Source organism: Myotis nattereri (assembly GCF_964212035.1).
Source record: "Myotis nattereri genome assembly, chromosome: 3".
Taxonomy (NCBI): domain Eukaryota; kingdom Metazoa; phylum Chordata; class Mammalia; order Chiroptera; family Vespertilionidae; genus Myotis; species Myotis nattereri.
This window is the reverse complement of record NC_138077.1, coordinates 205,107,307-205,122,577: the sequence shown is the minus strand read 5'-3', so window position 1 is coordinate 205,122,577 and position 15,271 is coordinate 205,107,307. Positions and strand designations below refer to the sequence as shown.

The 15,271-nt window shown below is 49.8% G+C and overlaps 1 protein-coding gene across 1 annotated transcript in view; it reads right to left on the bottom strand.

Moving 5' to 3' along the window:
* Positions 1 to 14,675, bottom strand: part of TMCO4 (transmembrane and coiled-coil domains 4) — a gene marked incomplete at its 5' end in the record, with an annotated part of 62,468 nt that extends 47,793 nt beyond the window's left edge. The window contains 4 exons of the mRNA XM_081086114.1: positions 523 to 655; positions 6,204 to 6,231; positions 6,995 to 7,169; positions 14,506 to 14,675. Coding sequence (XP_080942240.1) covers positions 523 to 655; positions 6,204 to 6,231; positions 6,995 to 7,169; positions 14,506 to 14,675 — 506 coding nt within the window. The remainder of the gene's footprint in view (positions 1 to 522; positions 656 to 6,203; positions 6,232 to 6,994; positions 7,170 to 14,505) is intronic.
* Positions 14,676 to 15,271: the final 596 nt, after the last annotated feature.

Below are 15,271 nucleotides of genomic sequence, written 5' to 3'. Positions count from 1 at the left end.
CCCGGGGCACGTGGGCAGGGGGGAAGGGAAGGACTCCCAACCCGACCACCTGTTCATGCCAGCCCTGGGCTGAGCACCTTATAATATGGTCACATTCCTTTTTCACAACCACCCTGGGAGGATGCTATCCTTATTCCCATTTTACAGGTAAGAATGTTGCACTTTAGAGAAGGGAGGGCACCTGCCCAAGGTCAAAAAGGCGGGTGGATGTCAGAGGTAGGATTTGAACCCAGGCCACTCCGGCCCACAGACAAGAACCCAATGTGAAGCAGGGTATTGGGACCACAGAATGTTAAAGTCACAAGCCCTTAGCAATCACCCATTCAATCTCCTTTTCCTAGAAATGAGGACCGGGACCCAGAGAGGGGAAGTGACTTGCTAAGGCCACACGGCCAGTCTGGCTGCCTTGGGACGTTCTGTGCACTGTCTCTTAATGGAAAGAGGGGATTTTTATCTGGAAAGTGCACTCAAGTGGTCGTTCTGGACTCCTGGCGGATGGGGCCGGTCTCAGGGCTCGCTTACTCAGATTCCTCCTCTTTGGTTTCCTTCAGGCTCTCAAGGAACGTCTCTTCAAGGAGATCCAGCTCCCCCACGGGCAGGCGGAGGAGGGAGGTCACGTGGCAAATAAGGACCCGGGCCCGAGCATCATAGCGCCCTCGAAAGAGAGAAACAACATGGGCAGGGAGTCAAGTTTGCCTTTAAGAACAGAGATGTTAACAGCAGAGTAACGGACAAAACCCAAACCCTGGAAACATCCTAAACAAGCAACCCATGAGAACCAGTCAATTAAACAATAGCATAGCTTTCTGGATGGAATATGTGCAACTATCCTATATAATAAAAGGATAATATGCAAATTGACCCTAACAGCAGAACGACTGGGAATGACTGGTCACTATGACACACACTGACCACCAGGGGGCAGACGCTCAATGCAGGAGCTGCCCCCTGGTGGTCAGTACACTCCCACAGGGGGAGCTCTTCTCAGCCACAAGCCAGGCTGCTGACTGCCAATATAGCGGTGGTGGTGGGAGCCTCTCCCACTTCCTCAGCAGCGCTAAGGATGTCCAACTGCAGCTTAGGCCTGCTCCCCGCTGGCAAGTGGACATCCCCCGAGGGCTCCCAGGCCGCCAGAGGGATGTCTGACTGCCAGCTTAGGCCTGATCCCCCAGGGAGCGGGCCTAAGCCAGCAGGTGGTCATCTCCCAAGGGGTCCCAGACTGCGAGAGGGCACAGGCCGGGCTGAGGAACATCCCCCACCCCCCAAGTGCACAAATTTTTGTGCACCGGGCCTCTAGTTAAAAATATTAATCAAAAGCAAGGTAGTACTTTTTCACCAAATTAGCCAAGGTCATTTTTTTAAAAAGTTACAAAGCTGTTAAGGAAACTATGAATACAGTGCTCAGGTAAGAGTGTGCAATCTGACAACATTTATTTACTTATTTATTTTTAAAATATATATTTTTATTGATTTCAGAGAGGAAGAGGGAGAGAGAAAAACATCAATGATTAGAGAGAATCATTGATTGGCTGCCTCCCACATGCCCCACACTGGGGATTGAGCCCTGACAACCTGTGTCCTGACAGAGAATTGAAGTGACCTCCTGGTTCATAGGTCAATGCTCAACCACTGAGCCACACTAGCCCGGTGAGTATACAGTCTGACAATATTTATATCAAAAACTTTAAAAATGTGAACACCCCCCCAACCCCCAAATCATAGGGCCAGAAAGTAGAATGGTGGCTACTGGGGAGGGGGGGCGGGTGTTGAGAAGGGGGGAATGAGGAGTTATTGTTTAATGGGGACAGAGTTCCAGTTTTGCAAGATGAAGAGGGATGGTGGTGATGGTTCATAACAATGTGAATGTAGCTAATGCCACGAAACTGTACACTTAAAAATGGGTAAGGTGCTAAATTTTGTTATATGTATTTTACCAAAGTTTAAAAAAATGGGAAAAAGATGTGCACCCCCTTTGGCCCAGGAAGTGCAGTACTAAGACAGGCTCCCACACTGGATCTTTTTGACAAAGGGGAAAGCATCAGGACTCAGTATCCAGCTACTCTGCACCCACTTCGTGTAGCTGTGTGATGACGTGCGCTGTCTAAAATGCACATCACAAAGTTTTGAAGCGAGGGCACCTGTTCTAGGACCGGCCCCAACGAATGTTACAGAATTGTCTCCTTTGCTGGGGGTCTGTGATGCTGGGCAATAATATTATACTAAAGTAGTAGTGGCTAGCCTTCGACAAGATGCAGCCTCAAGTCCTGAAGTTAGAGGGTTCCTTGAACCTTCCTTGAACTAGGGTCCTCAGAGCGAGCTATGGTCTGGCAGCATTTGCCCAGCCGCCCTTGGCTGCCTCCCTCGATGTGGAACTGTCTACGTGCTGGGAAACAGACAACTGCATGTTGTATCTTGGGGTTCTGGGGTCAATTAAAGCTCCAAACAAAGGCGCGCACTGTGCCTCCAGGGGATCAGAGACTATTGCACCCAGGTGATAATCGAGCTGTGGAAACTAACCAAGCCTTGGCCGTGGTGATTTAATTGGTGGCAATTATAATTAGTGATTCATTTTTTATTCCATTTGTTAAGGCTGCAGTGGAACAGGCTGCCAGGGGCACAGGTAATCTCCCAAGGTATTCTCAGGCACGGGGACTCTAGAGTGGCAGCCTCGTGTCAGGGTCACTTCAAGGATCTTGGTGGCCAGGCTGCTGGACTTGGAGCTGACATCCCAGAGTTGCTGAGGGGTTGACAAAATTAGCATAAAACACTGAGCTCAGGGCCTGATTGGCACTCAGTGAGTAGCAGCTATGGTTAAAATGACTCCCAGGGCCCAGCACAGGGCCTGGCACACGCACTGGGTGGTCAGTTCTTATTTGCTGAATGCATGGACCAGCCAGTGGTAATGCTGGTAACAAGCTGTATGACGCTCTAGGATGCTGACGGAGAACCCAGCAACCAGGTAACAATGTTTGCATTTCACCGTCACCAAAGACCAAGATCTCAAACCCTTCTGATTCACCAGGGAGGCAGGGCTTGCGATCCAGCAATAAAGACCAAGCCAGGAAGGAGATGGAGCCAAGTTTGCAGCAGGGATTGCGACGCCCCATGCAGCGTGCACCTCCGCAGGTCCCTTGGCCCAGAGCTGACGCTATCTTTGGCTTCAGAGTTCAGAGGGCAAAAACCGTGATTCAGTTTAAGTCTCCAGGGCACGAACGCAGAGTCCACCAGGAGACCGGCTTTGCCTTTAATGGCATTTTGAAAGTTTGAAAGGTTGTCCTGGGCGACTTAACCTACTAACTAGGTTCTCTTCTCCTGCCAGTGGAGACACCAGGACCTGCCTTAGCAGCTGAGGATTATACACTATGCAACACTTCACAAGCGATGTCCGGGACCTAGAAGAGCAACTAGAATACCTTGTAAAGATTACCGACTACAAATAAAGCAGCCCTACCTGAGATGGCCAAATTTGGGGTCCTAGAGCACTGGCTCTTGACCAGGGCTGTGTTGCTGTCCTGCGCGCCCCCACCCCCAGAACATGTGACAATGTATGGAGACAGTTCTGGTTGTTAGCACTCAGGAAGTGCTTCCGGCGTCTAGGGCCGGGAGGCCGGGGATGCAACTGAACATCCGACACTGCACAGGGTGGCCCCACCACAGCCAAGAACCCAGCCCCAAACGGCCGCAGTGCCAAGGGCCAAAAGCCCAGTGTAGAGTTAGCTCACATTCAGGTTAACCTTCAACACACAAAAGGCGCAGTGTTTCAGTTGTGTGTGCTAAGAGCTCTGTGGGTTGTTACAGGGTGAGGAGAAGAACGTGATTAGCACTCCCCCCAAATTCCATCCAGCTGCCCAAATGGCATCGTTCTGTGACTCAGATCCCAACACTGTCGGTAAAGGTCAACCTTCCAGGATGTTCTGAGAAATGCAGCTTTTCATGTGGATGTCCTGGGCTGATTTCATGACTAATCACCTCGCCTCACGCCCGAGGGAATTCCAGCAGCAGAGAGAGCCTCCTCCTCTGCTGTGTGCCCACCTCACCAATGTCTGCAACAGAGATTGAACCCTGCTCATGCGTCAGCTTGTCCTCTAAAGAAAAGCCATCTGTCCACCCTACCCATCCTTCCTTCCTTCCATCCATCCATCCATTCATCCATCCATCCATCCATGTATGCATGCATTCATATATCCTTTCATCTGTCCATCCATCCATCCATCCATCCATCCATCCATCCATCCATCCATCCATGTATGCATGCATTCATATATCCTTTCATCCATCCATCCGTCCGTCCGTCCGTCCGTCCATCCATCCATCCATCCATCCAGTACTAAATGCCTACCCGTATGCCCAAAAGTGCTGCAGATGCTGAGATGCGATGATATGCAATCCAGACAAGGCCCTGCGCTCATGGAGCTTATGGGGAGGGACTTGAATAGATGGCCCAACTACGACACGGTTCCGAGTCCCCCAGTGGATGCCAGACTGCAGATAGTACTGAACTCTATATATATCATGTTTTTCCTTTACATACAGACCTATGAGGAAGTTTAATTTATAAATTAGGCACAGTAAGAGAGAAACAATGACTAATAGGAAAATAGAACAATTATAACAATATACTGTAATAAAAGTTATGTGACGGTGGTCTCTCTCTCTGATAAACGATTTGATAACTGAGATGGCTATTCTGTGACTAATGGGAGGGTGGCATGTATGGCAGAGATATGCTGGGCAAAGGGATGATTCACATCTCAGGCCAGACAGAGCAGGACTTCAAGATTTCATCACCCTACTCAGAACGGAGTGCAATTTAAAACCTATGAATTGCTTACTTTTGGAATTTTCCATTTAATATTTTCAAACTGTGGTAGAACATGGGTAACTGAAACCATGAAAAGTGAAACTGCAGATGAGGGGGGCGGGTTACTGTAATTAAGTTAAAGACCTCAAGGTGAAGTCACCTTGTACAATGTTCTTATAAGAGACATGCAGAGGAGAGGAAAGGAAGGAGGAGAGGCCCTGGAGGACGGAGGCAGAGACTGTAGTGATGCAGCCACAAGCCAAGGAGATGCAGCCACAGCCAAGGAGCACCTGGAGCTATCAGCAGCTAAAGGCATGAAGGATTCTCGTCTACAGCCTTCGGAGAGAGCAGGATCCTGCTGACACCTTGCTTTCACACTTTTGGCCTCCAGAACTGTGAGAGAATAAATTTCTGTTGCTTTAAGCCACCCATCTCAGGTACTTTGTTACGACAGTCCTAGGAAACAAATGTAGTGAAATCCTGAACTGCCACTTACTGAGCAAGCGTGGGTAAATTGCTTAACCTCTCTGAGCCCACTTCCTCATCCATAAAACAGAACACGAGGATCCATCCCATTCATTCATCCAGCAGATGTTTGCGGAGTGTTTACTGTGTGCAGGAGCTGGAAGTATGTGGTGAAGAAAACCGGGCATGGCTCTGCCCCCATGGAGCTTACGGTCCGAGGGGCAAGCCAGTTACCAAGCAAAGCAGCGTGCGGCGAGGCGTTCAACGGCAACCGTGGCTGACATCACGCAGAGGCGTGCCAGGGCCTTTCCCCGGGAAGTGATGACTGAGTGGAGGGATGAGGGAGAGGAAGAGAGCACCTGGGCAAGAGGAGCAGGGCATTCTCCAGCCAGGGGCGGGCACGTGCAAAGACCCCTGGTGCCAGGTGGCCTGGGGAGAGGGGAGGGCGTGCGTGGTAAGAGAGGAGGAGGTGAAGGGGCCAGCCCACCAGGAGGCAGCAGGGGTGGCCGTGGGTGGGAGCCAGGAGGCAGCGCTGTCAATGTGCAGGAAGATCATCTGAGCTGCAGGGTGGGGGCCAAACTGCTGGCCAGAGTGATGGCAGGAAGACCCGTGAGGAGACCCCTGCTGTCATCCAGGAGGGGCTGATGGTGGCTCAGGCCAGGGTGGTGGGTGTAGATGAAGATGGGGCCGGATTCAAGAACGACTTAGGAGGTAAAACCACAGGCATTGCGAGGAATAAATGAAATAACCGCGAAGAAGTGCCACAGAGTGCTTGGCACGAATGAAGCGCTCCCGGCTCCCCGACTGAATGGGGTCCCCTTTCCTTCCTTGTACCAAAATGACCACAGGGAACCAGGCCTCCGGTGGCAGCCCATCACTGGCTTTACCGGCTGAAGACGAGCACCCACAATTTACAGAGCGTAGAAAACCAACTCACCATCCTTGAGTGAGAAGCTCAGCAGGTCCTGGGGAAAAGGAGCAGAAATTGGCAATAAGTTGCTATGTAACCAGCCTGCTCATTTGACACAAATGTATTGACTCTTACTAAGTGGGAGAGCAAGACAGACACTATCTCTGCCTCAGACGCTAGTGGTGAGCCAGACAAACAAGTAAGCAAACAAATGAGTGTGTGAGCATTTCAGCGAGTGAAACGGAGGAGAGGAAGGGCTGTTTTAAACCTGCTCGGTCGACCCACCAACAGCCCGTGTCACGAGCTGCCCGTTTTAACTGCACACAGAGCCGGTGAGTGACATGCCCAAGGGCACACAGCAAAGCTGCTACTTCTGAACAAAAGCACCACAGCTTGGCACCAGGAGCCGGGGCGCTGGAGTCAGAGTGGCAAGGTTCAAATCTGGGCTCAGCCACCTGCCAGCTGCATGACCTTGAACAAGTTCCTTAATCTCCCTGTACCTCAGCTTTCTCATCTAGAAAATGGGAATGCTCACACTACCAACCTCATAAAGTTGCTCTGAGAATTAAATGAGTTAATACTTGTAAAGGTACTAGCACATACTAAGCACTATTTAAGTAATACATTAAATCAATAGTAGATACTCAGTAATGATCCTTTAACATAGCTATGATAATCATCATCATCATCATCATACGATATTCTGATGAAGTATTTTATCTTCCAACTCCCCCAGCCCCCTGGGAGGTTTTCAGCCTGACTTAGAAAACCTTTTTTTTCTGGTTCCCCTAGCAGCCGCCACCTGGTGGTGGGTGTACCTGGGTGATCACCAATGGGTCGTCCTTCAAGATGGGGTCCTTCGTTAAAATCTGAGCAAACATGTCCGCTCCTTCGCCTCCCAGGCCGCTGGCAAAAGCAGTCATGGTGGGCAGGACGGCTTCGGACAACTCCAGCCACTTCGCCAGGCCCGTCACAAACTCTATGCAGAAGGAGCTGAAAGATAAACACGACTCAGATCCGGTAGCTCCCAGACTTGCACTGCAAGGCCATTGGGAAGCTTAGGTTAGTCACGTTCATGATGCGAACAGCCAACACACCCAAAACCATGGCGACTGCGGTCCACGGGATACAGAGGAGCCAAAACCTAATTTCAGGTGGTGGGATTCTAGCTTCTTCCCCCATCAAACCTTTGACCAAAGAGGCAGATAAACCACAGGGAGGAGGCCAGCGAGCCATTCCTGACCATGTGCCCGGGGCCCAGCCTGGGCCAGGCTGTGCTGGGGGCCGAGGAACCAGAGATGAGCGAGATGCAGCCTCTGATGAGAAGCTCAGAGCGCGGGGCCACAGGCAAATAACGAACTCATCCCAGTGGCGTGTGGTCTGCGAGGAGAGGGCAGGAATCGAGCCCTGATGAGCCCAGAGAGGGAGCCCCAGACCGGCCTGGGGAGGGGAGGAGCAGCGACTAGAAAAGGGTTCCCACAGAAAGAGGCTGGCTGCTGTGGGGGACCACCCAGGATGTGCTTTCTCGGGAAAAGTCGGCCTCTCGGAAGCAGATAAAGCGCAGCGGACGAGTCTGTCCTCCCCAGGCCCTCCGCCCCCGTGGGCCTCTCTCCACCGCAGGCGTTGGGGTTGAGTCCCACAGGGGTCCCTGGATGGAGGATGGCTGGATTGCTCTAGGGGAGAAGGAGCCCTCGGAGCTGAGACAGCTGCAGGAAGCACATGGCATTTTGGGGACAGCGGCAGAGTCCGAATCAGGCTTTGACTCCAAGTTACCACTCGTGGCAGCGAGAACGGTGAGCAGCGGTGGGCGGGCAGGAGATGCGGAGCAGGGGCGTTAGTTAGGAGGTGATCACACCAGCCCAGAGTCAGGCCTATCTCTAAGCCCAGCAGCCCAGCCTGCCTCAACCCCACTGTTCTGGGCTCCCTATACTGGGTTCTACACCCCTAGTTCTAGCCAGATTGGGTGGAATCAGGCCTCCTAGGGACAAGCAGAGCTCCCTGATGGCAGGGACAATGTCAGAAGACCTCCTGCTTGCTCCACCTGGTCCCAGACCCACGGATCCCAGGCAGCCCACCCATCCCAGTCCTTAGAGCTGGGGCGGCTGAAGCCGAGTGGAGAGATTGCTGCAGGCCAGGCCCCTGGCAGGAGCAGTGAAAAGCTCAGGTTCCAATCCTGGTCCACCACTGTTACAGTCCAGGTCCCCAGGAGGCAGCTCTGAAATGACTATTGGGATCCTCTTGGGATCAGTGCTGTGGGAGGTCAGGGAGGATGCCGGAGCGGCAGGGGAGCAGCGGAGTTGCCAGGCAGCCTCTACGAAAGCTTCAGGCAACCCTGCAGGGAGTTCTGAAGATGAGTGACCCTTCAGAGCTGCGGTGTGGGGCGAGGGCTGGGCCTTATGCCGCCACATCAGCTGGTCATCGGATAAAGGCTGCCCAGGGAGGGGAAAGAACCTTGGGCAAGGGGTCTCTCTCCCGCTACCACAGGCCTGGGCAGTGCTGGGGGAAAGTCTTTCATTCTTTTTTCTTTTCTTTTCTTTTTTTTAAAATATATTTTATTGATTTTTTACAGAGAGGAAGGGAGAGGGATAGAGAGTTAGAAACATGATCAGCTGCCTCCTGCACACTCCTTACTGGGGATGTGCCCGCAACCAATGTACATGCTCTTGACCAGAATCGAACCCGGGATCCTTGAATCTGCAGACTGACGCTCTATCCACTGAGCCAAACCGGTTAGGGCAGTCTTTCATTCTTAAAGGGGCATCTGAGCGATGGAGCACCTTGCAAAAGTAACTTGACTTCTTTGTGCCTCAGTTTCCTTATCTGCAATGGGTTTAAGAGATCAGCTTCAGCCTGGCCAGTGTTGCTCAGTTGGTTGGGCATCGTTCTGTGCACCAAAAGGCTGCTGGTTCAATTCCTGGTCAGGGTACATATATAGCCAGATTTGGGGCTCGATCCCCAGTAGGGGACGTGCAGGAAGCAGCTGATTGATGTTTTTTTCTTTCTCTTCTCCTCTTCCTTCCTCTCTAAAATCAGTAAAAACATACTAAAAAAAGAGAGAGAGAAAAACTTCATAAGGTTGTTTGAGGTTAAATGAGATGATACATACGAAACACCCAGAGGAGGGCTTGGTATGGAGTAGCTGTTCAGCTTACATTAGCTAGCGTCATTACTTTCATTTATAAGCCGGCCAAGGGAGGCAGTGAAGGACAGGGTGCAGAGCCAGGCACTAAGGTCCCCTGGGAGAGTCCCGTTCATGTCTTTTCTTTGTCTCTCTTTTCTTCATTTTTCTCTGCTGTAAAATGCAGATGGTAAGCCCTAACTGGTTTGGCTCAGTGGATAGAGCGTCAGCCTGTGGACTGAAAGGTCCCAGGTTTGATTCCAGTCAAGGGCATGTACCTTGGTTGCGGGCACATCCCCAGTAGGAGGTGTGCAGGAGGCAGCTGATCGATGTTTCTCTCTCATCGATGTTTCTAACTCTCTATCCCTCTCCCTTCCTCTCTGTGAAAAATCAATAAAATTAATTTTAAAAAAAGACACATCTACTTATTTTAAAAAAAATGCAGATGGTAATAGGACCTACCTCATAGGTTGGTTGGAAAGATTAAATGATACGGTCACAGCGCCTGGCACCCGATAACCCTCAATAAATGTTAGCTACTGCTACTGCAATTATTATGAGGGAACTCGCTGCAATTACTGGGGTTACCCGGGATGGTATGTGGGTGTGTACGGGGGCCAAGGGATGACTCGGTGAACTGATCAGCACGTAGGGGTAAACGTAACTGCAGAAAGGGCGCAGGGCCGAGGGCAGCAGCGTGGCCCTGTGTCCACGAGGAAGGTCTTGGATGCAGAGAAGCATCTCCTAACAAGAGTGGAGGCAAGTGAAGAGCATGAACTCTGGTGCGCATCCCAGCTCTGCCACTAGCTGTGTGACCTTGGACAAGTTCCTTAACCTCTCTGGGCCTCAGTTACTTTGTCTGTAAAACAGAGGTGATAATGACGAAACCTGTTTCATAGGGTTGTTAAAATTTAACATTTGCCGTGTGTTTAGAATAATACCTGGCACATATAAGGCGCTCTATATGTGTTTCCTTAATGAGCAATGGGATATATATATATATATATATATATATATATATATATAGTGGCAGTACAACAACCTATCAAATAACAGACAGCATTTTAGACTGGCAGGGCCTCGGGAACTGCTTCTAAAGCGGTGGGTGGTCTCACTGAGATACCAGAAAATCAACAGCAGCAATGACAATCACAGAGCAACGATCCTCAGTCCCTGTTTGCTAAGCGCTTTAAGCACACTGCCCATTTCCTTCCCACCAATCCCCATGAGGGAGGGAGGTACTGCTTTCACCCCCATTCTAGATATAAGGACACCCAGACCCGGAGGGGTCATGGGACAGCTCTGGGGTTCAAGGCCACAACTGTCTGGCCCCAGAGGCCATGCTTACCCACTGCAGGGACTGCCCTCTCCAGGGATTATAGCCCTGGGCCTCACCCGGTGCCAGGCGCTGGCTGAGCGGGTGCATCCAACATTCCCTTTCATCCTCACCGAACCTCGCAGGGACGGCCCTGGGCGGCAGAGATTAAACACCTTATCAAGGGCGCCACAGATGCGAAGGGCAGAGCTTCACCTGGGGTCCAGGAGCCTGAACTCGAGTCCAGAGCTCCTCCTACTCCCCAGGGGCCCGCACACCACCAGGCGGCCACATCTGGCCTGCAGCCCGTTCCCGTAGATTAAGTTTTATTGGAGCAGTCAGTCACACCCTTACCGACTGTGTCCGGCTGCTTTTAGGCCGCAACAGCAAAGCTGAGGGACTGGGGCAGAGCCCACACGGCCTACAAGCTAAAATACCACGTCCTCTACAGGAAACGTCTGTCGACCTGTTCTACTCATGCGTATCTCCGTGCTTAATAAACAGAATTAATCGTAGGAAACAGAGTCTGTGACATTTACCGCACGGTAAGAAGCATTTTAAAGGCTTGCTGTTACACCCCATGTGGACACCAACAGCTACAAAGTGTTTTCTTAAGATGACTGAAGCCAACAGCTATAAGAAGATCGAGGCTGTCTTTGAAACGTGTTTTGGGCCCAAGAAAACCAAGATCAGCCAAGTGGAAAGAAACCGAATCAGACACTCTCAGGAAGGAATGCCCCAAGGCAAATGCTTCCAGCCCCATGTGCTTAGAAATCATGGGGAGGAGAGGTTATGGGGGGATGGGGATGACCCAGGACAATAACCCACTTTCCTATGTGCTCTCCAAGGCAGTGCCCAGCACAGGCCTGGCACACTGTCTAGGCTCATGAACACTTGCTTATGTGAACAAAGTACACAGAGCCCTTCCCCATCTATGCATCAGCTTATCAGGCAGGGGGTGATCAGGCCAGAAGAAGCTTCTGGAAAGATGGAGGCTTCCCAGACATGGCATGAGCAGGAGCAGGGGAGAGTCGGGCCCTTGCAGGAGATAGGACTCCGGCTTGCTTGGGAACAGAATATCGAATGAGATATAGTCTAACCTCCAGATAGAGGATGTGATTCCATTGTTAATGATGAGAATATCGAATATTTGTTGGGCAGTAGTTCTGCACCTGGCTCTGCGGGGCCACCCACACATTCCCTCCCCACGAGCACCCTCTCTGACGATGCTGCTTCTCTGTGGCAGTAACTCCCCAGCAGAACCCACCTTCCTGGCCAGCAGAACCCACCTCTCATGTGGGGGTTAGGAATGGCAAGTGCCTTGATTTTTCCCAAGCCCCTCCCCCCCCCCCCCCCCCCCCCCCCGCAGGTGAGGCTTGGGCAAGTGACTGGATCTAGCCAGAAGCCTTCTTGGCATATTCTGGGAAAGATTTCCTCCCTGATGAGAGAGACTTAAGGGGAATCCCGGCCCTCCTCCTTTGTGCCTTGGGCCATTTCCTGTGAGGATGGAATGTGTGGAGCTGCAGCAGCCATGTTGTGATCAGGAGGGGAAGGCCAAGAGAATGCAGAGAAGCCAGCCCAAAGGCTTTCTGAGGCACTGAATCAAGCCTTTCGATTTCCTATAAAGTGTGTGTGTGTGTGTGTGTGTGTGTGTGTTGCGGGGGGGGGGGGGGGGATCTATTCTTTAACTCTCTTTTAGTACAGTGTCCTGTTACTTGCAGCTCCAAATACCCTGACTGGTAGGAGTAAGTTCAGTACTGTCTCCATTTTACAGATGAGGAAACTGGGGCAAACACAATATGTCCCAGAGTTAGGAAGTAACCGGTACATTTACTGAGCACCTACTATGTGCCGGCACTGAGCTACATTATCTCATCTCATCTGCCCACCCCCGTTTTAGTGATATATATATATATATATATATATATATATATATATATATATATCTCACTGTGTAAGTTTAAGGGATACAGCATAATGGTTTAACTTACATATATTGTGAAATGATTACCACAATAACTTTAGTTAGCTTGCAGCACCTCATATAAATACAATATAAAGAGCAAGCATAAAAAGAACAAGTGCTTTCCTTTCGATGAGAACTCTTAGGATTGACTATTTAATGACTTTCCTGTGTATCATACATCAGCGTTGACATATGAATGTATATTACATTTTTAGTACTTATTTATCTTGTACAAAAGTTTGTACCTTTTGAATACCTTTCTTCAATCATTTAATTCTTGTAATCACCCAGCAAGGGTGAGTATTATTGGCCCATTCTTCAGGCCTAACAGTGAGGTTTGAATCAGTCCTCACTGTTACACATTTAGAATCCCTCCACCTCTCGGTCACTGTCCTGGTTTCCCTGATGACGCCATCAGCCTCCTCACTGGCCTCCTCCCGCCTCTAAACTCTTTCCCCATAGAATCCTTGAAGCCCTTTAAGGCCAAAGCCTGGGCTCTTAACAAGTCTGCTATTAGAATTTTAAATATACATCTAATGCATGTGCTAGATATTCACAAAGGCAGAAATTAACACTGTAATTCGAACTGTCACTCTTTTGCTCCCATGACACCCCATCTGCCCGCTATTACAACCAGTCAGGTGTGCACCCTCCTCTTAATTGTAAGCACCAGGAGGGCAGGAGCCAGGCCTTGCTCTTCTGTTTTATCTACAGCAAGCATGTCAAACTCACGGCCCGCGGGCCGCATGCAGCCCACAACAAATATTTTTGCGGGCCAGCTAATATAACGGTATGTAAGAAACGTTTTAATAAAAATTTCATAACTTAATTTTTACAATATCCTGTTATACATAATTATTAATAATGAACTGCCACGTTCGCTAATGACTGATTACTGTAATCGTGTTGCATTTGTTTCCCTTACGCACCTTATGTGCAGGTGCACCATTTCTGTCCACTAATACTAGCAGCGAATATTTTAGCAGCCGATTGCCATGTCATTAGTCTTGTACTGACTTGTTTGGTGTGTGCAACAGGAAATATTTCGCTTTCGGAGAACAAGAAAAATAGGTTTATTTGCATTATGCTTATTAATTTGTGCAGTTATTCAGTGTCTGGTAAGTTAATGTTCAGGAAAAATATTAATTTTTATTAAAATGTTCTATTGTTTTATGTTAACGATGATTCATTTATTTCAGCCCTTTGTATTCAGCATGTCTCTATCGAAATAAACCTATGTTTCTATGAAAATTGAAGCTTTTGGTTTTCTTTGTGGCCCACATAAACTTAAACTTTATGTGGCCCGTGTTAGCCTTTGAGTTTGACATACTTGAACAGGGTCTTGTGATACACACAGCACACAGTAGGAGTTCAATAAGTGCATGTCACATGAATGAATAAATATCTCATTCCCCTATTAAACTGTGTCATACCTGAGGGCAGGGCTTCTGTCTGCCTTGTTCATCTATACCAGCCGTGGGCAAACTACGGCCCGCGGGCCGGATCTGGCCCGTTCGGCTGTTCTACCTGGCCCGCGGAGCCGAAAGAGCGGAGGGTTCTCTTGCTCTCCCCTCCGCTCCTTCACCAGCAGCAGTGTTAACATGTTTTAGTTCACACAAACACTCCATCCATGCTTTTGTTCTGGCCCTCCGGTCCAGTTTAAGACATTGTGGCCCTCGAGTCAAAAAGTTTGCCCACCCCTGATCTATACCTTCCATGTACTTCAAATGATGGCTGGCACACAGTATGTGCTCAGAAAATGCTTGGTGAAGGTATGCGTGAGTGAGATGTCATATTCCCCTATCAGGCTGTAAGCGCCTTAAAGGAAAGGACATGACTTTCTCCTTTTTTTGGGCCCCACAATAACTTGTAGGCTGCTTGGTGCCTCTGAGGAAGCAGGACCTTCCCTCTGTGGGACAATAGCACTCACCTTTGCTCAGGTTCTGGAAATAGCTGGGACAGGGATATGCCACAGAGGGCGGCATAGGCAAAGCGGTTGGCCTCGGACAACTCCCGGCCCGTGGGCAGATGTGGGTCCCCCTCCACAGCTGGCTCAGCCTCCTGATGCAGCCTGGGGCTGGATCTGTCCCATGTGGCCATTTCCAGTCCTGCAGGAAAGAAATCCCAGTGAGCAATGCATCCGGGGGTAGGCAAAGGTTACTTAATGGGACACAAAAATTATCAACGCTGAGAGAAAAGATGGATAAATCAGCCTCGTTAAAATTAAGAACTTCATCATCTTCAAGAAACTGAAGACATACCAAACACTAGTAGGAGATATTTTCAATTTAGAGGCTGCGGTAATTGTGCTAATTACCCAAGACGGTATTTTATTAGGCTGATCTCTAGGGAGGCCCACATTGGTTTTTAGTTAAAGATTGAACAACCTTGCCTGGCTGGTGTGACTCAGTTGGTTGAGCGTCAACCCATGAACCATGAGGTCAGTGGTTAGATTGCCGGTCAGGGCGCATGCCCGGGTTGTGGGCTTGATCCCCATCAGGGGCTTGCAGGAGACAGCTGATCAATGTTTCTCTCTCCTAGATGTTCCTATCTCTCTCTCCCTCTCCCTCTTTCTCTAAAGCCAATAAAAACATATTTTTAAAAAAGAGCTGGCCTGCTTCTAACCACAAGGAAGAGGGGGGATAAACAGGGGGCAAAAGTAGGTTTATAGTTGTGAGTACTCAAAACTCAGAATT